At 45.3% G+C, this 2,500-nt stretch overlaps 1 protein-coding gene across 1 annotated transcript in view; it reads right to left on the reverse strand.

The window, feature by feature from the left end:
- Positions 1-170: 170 nt before the first annotated feature.
- The window catches only part of LOC143028784 (NACHT and WD repeat domain-containing protein 2), a 134,147-nt gene continuing 131,817 nt past the window's right edge, over positions 171-2,500 (reverse strand). The window contains exons 23-24 of the mRNA XM_076191157.1: positions 687-890; positions 171-374 (exon numbers count right to left, since the gene is read on the reverse strand). Of these exons, the coding sequence (XP_076047272.1) occupies positions 171-374; positions 687-890 (408 nt within the window). The remainder of the gene's footprint in view (positions 375-686; positions 891-2,500) is intronic.

Below are 2,500 nucleotides of genomic sequence, written 5' to 3' on the forward strand. Positions count from 1 at the left end.
GTATAAACCTATAGGAAGCCACATCCCTGCCACACTCCGACGCGGCGATGTGGCGCCACAGAGTCGCTCGTCTGGTCCCGGCCTAAGAGTCTGACCGGATAGATGAGCATTTACCCACTGGCGGAACCCCTGAAGAGACACTCGTCAACCCCGTCCTCGTAGAGCAAAACTTACCTGAAGACTCTGATGGTCTTCCTGCCCCCGTGGTAATAAAGGACGTACTCATCTGTCTTGGTGAAGAGGCACATGACGGAGAAGACGCCCTCAGCCACACGCGGAATAAGGGTCCTCACCGAAGTTCCGCGGCGGAGTTCGAGGAGCTCCAGACCCCCGCGGGCCGGGGCGTACAGACCGTAGCGGCCGTCGCGCGTCACCTCAGAAAGTAAAAAGACGAAGCCATTTTAAGGTCATACCTGGATATTTTTCTTTGTTTTTATTGGGTGAAGAGGCAAACAAACTGGTGAAAATCTAACACGTGCACACGCCTACACTCGTTCTCTCTCCCTCTCCAATTCACTAATTTTCTCTCTTCTTCCCTCCCTTTTTCCATTCCGACCTTCTTCCCTTCTCCCACCTTTCCTCCCTTTTTTCTTTCTTTCATTCTCCCTTCGCCCCTCCCCTTCTCCCTAAATCCCTACTTCCTCCCTATTTCCTCCTCAGCCTCGGAGAAACCCAACGTCTCTCACCTTGCCGCCCCACTTTGCGATAGACCTAACAAATTTCTTGGTCTTCACATCAACGATGTTGGCCTTATCGACGTCAACGAGGGCGATCTGGGAGGCCTTGTTAGGCATGGCCAGTACCAAGTGGAAGTCCTTGTAGTTTGGGTATTTGAGGAACATCTTGTGCACCAGCGTGCCTGTCTTAGCGTGATAGATGCTCACCACGTCCTGGGGAGAGAAGGAACAAGTATTGACCAGGGGAGGATGATAGATAGTTGTGGAGGAAGAATAACAGATTTATCTTATTTGTGTGTGTGTGCGTGCGTGTGTGTGTGTGTGTGTGTGTGTGTGTGTGTGTGTGTGTGTGTGTGTGTGTGTGTGTGTGTGTGTGTGTGTGTGTGTGTGTGTGTGTGTGTGTGTGTGTGTGTGTGTGTGTGTGTGTGTGTGTGTGTGTGTGTGTGTGTGTGTGTTTGTGTGTGTGTGTTTGTGTGTGTGTGTGTATACACATACAGACATGATAGAATTGAATAGACACCAAAAGAAATAGTTTAATTTATTAAACAAGCAATTGATACAATCAAAGTACTTATAAATGGTCACAATGTGAATAACTAATACCTGGTTGACATCTCCTTTGCTTTTTTCAATGCAAGGACCCTTCTAAGCATGCTAGGGATTTCTTGGGATTTCTTGCCATGTTTCCCGTACTAATCCTAAGAGTACGGGTTTTGAAGATGGCTTCCTGTTCTTTTTGCGAAGTTGTCGGTCTAATATACTCCAGAGGTGTTCGATAAGGTTCATATCCGGGGACTGACTTGGCCATGGAAGTTTCCTGATCCCATTTTGTCTCAACCAATTTTGTGTTGCTTGAGCAGTGTGACAAGGAGTTCCAATTTCCATAAATAGGAAGACATTTTTACTCATTCTACCACTGGAGAATATTGGAATGAGTCCTTCCTTTAATATAGAAACATATTTGCCTGAATTGATGTTTCCTTGACACTCCACAAACTCTGATCGACCATCACTCCAAATTGCAACCTACACCATTATTGAAACTCCCCCATGTTTCACTGTTGACTGCAGTCTTTTGAAGTCAAACTCTTGACTTCAGAGTCTTCAGACCCACACACTTCCACTGTTAGAAAATAATGCGAATCGTGACTCATCAGAGAAAATGACAGAGCTCCAAAAGGCCACAGGTCTTTCCACATCTCAACAGCCCAATCCTTTCTGCGCTTGATATTGGCTAGACGAAGGAGTGGTTTCCTTCTTGCAGCTCTGCCATAGTAACCCAGTTTGTGGAGATACCTGACAGCTGTTCTGGAACTAACATCAGCTTACAGATCCTCTTCGAGATTTCTTTTGACAAAACGCAAGGTTCTCTCTGAGGGCCCGGGACGACCTGAATGAGGTTTTGTGCCCTTGTTGCCCTCTCTGGTGAATTGTACGATCACTCTATCAACAGTAGAAAGGGGGTATTGACAGATTTTCAGATATTTTGCGTTGACTGAGTCCACCTTCATGTTAACCCACAATACGACGTCGCTAAAATTCAGATAGGTCTACTGCTGCTTTGGTTCGTGGCATGCTTGATTAATCTTGTATGTAATCTAAAACATAAATCTAGGGAAATATAACATATTAGGTAAATTTGAATAACATTAAGCACTAAATAAGAGCAGAAATGCATTTTTCTTGGTTTCTATTAAATTCTGTCATGTATATATATATATATATGTGTGTGTGTGTGTGTGTGTGTGTGTGTGTGTGTGTGTGTGTGTGTGTGTGTGTGTGTGTGTGTGTGTGTGTGTGTGTGTGTGTGTGTGTGTGTGTGT

The sequence above is a fragment of the Oratosquilla oratoria genome, chromosome 1, assembly GCF_046742065.1.
Source record: "Oratosquilla oratoria isolate Oo_2021 chromosome 1, ASM4674206v1, whole genome shotgun sequence".
NCBI lineage: Eukaryota > Metazoa > Arthropoda > Malacostraca > Stomatopoda > Squillidae > Oratosquilla > Oratosquilla oratoria.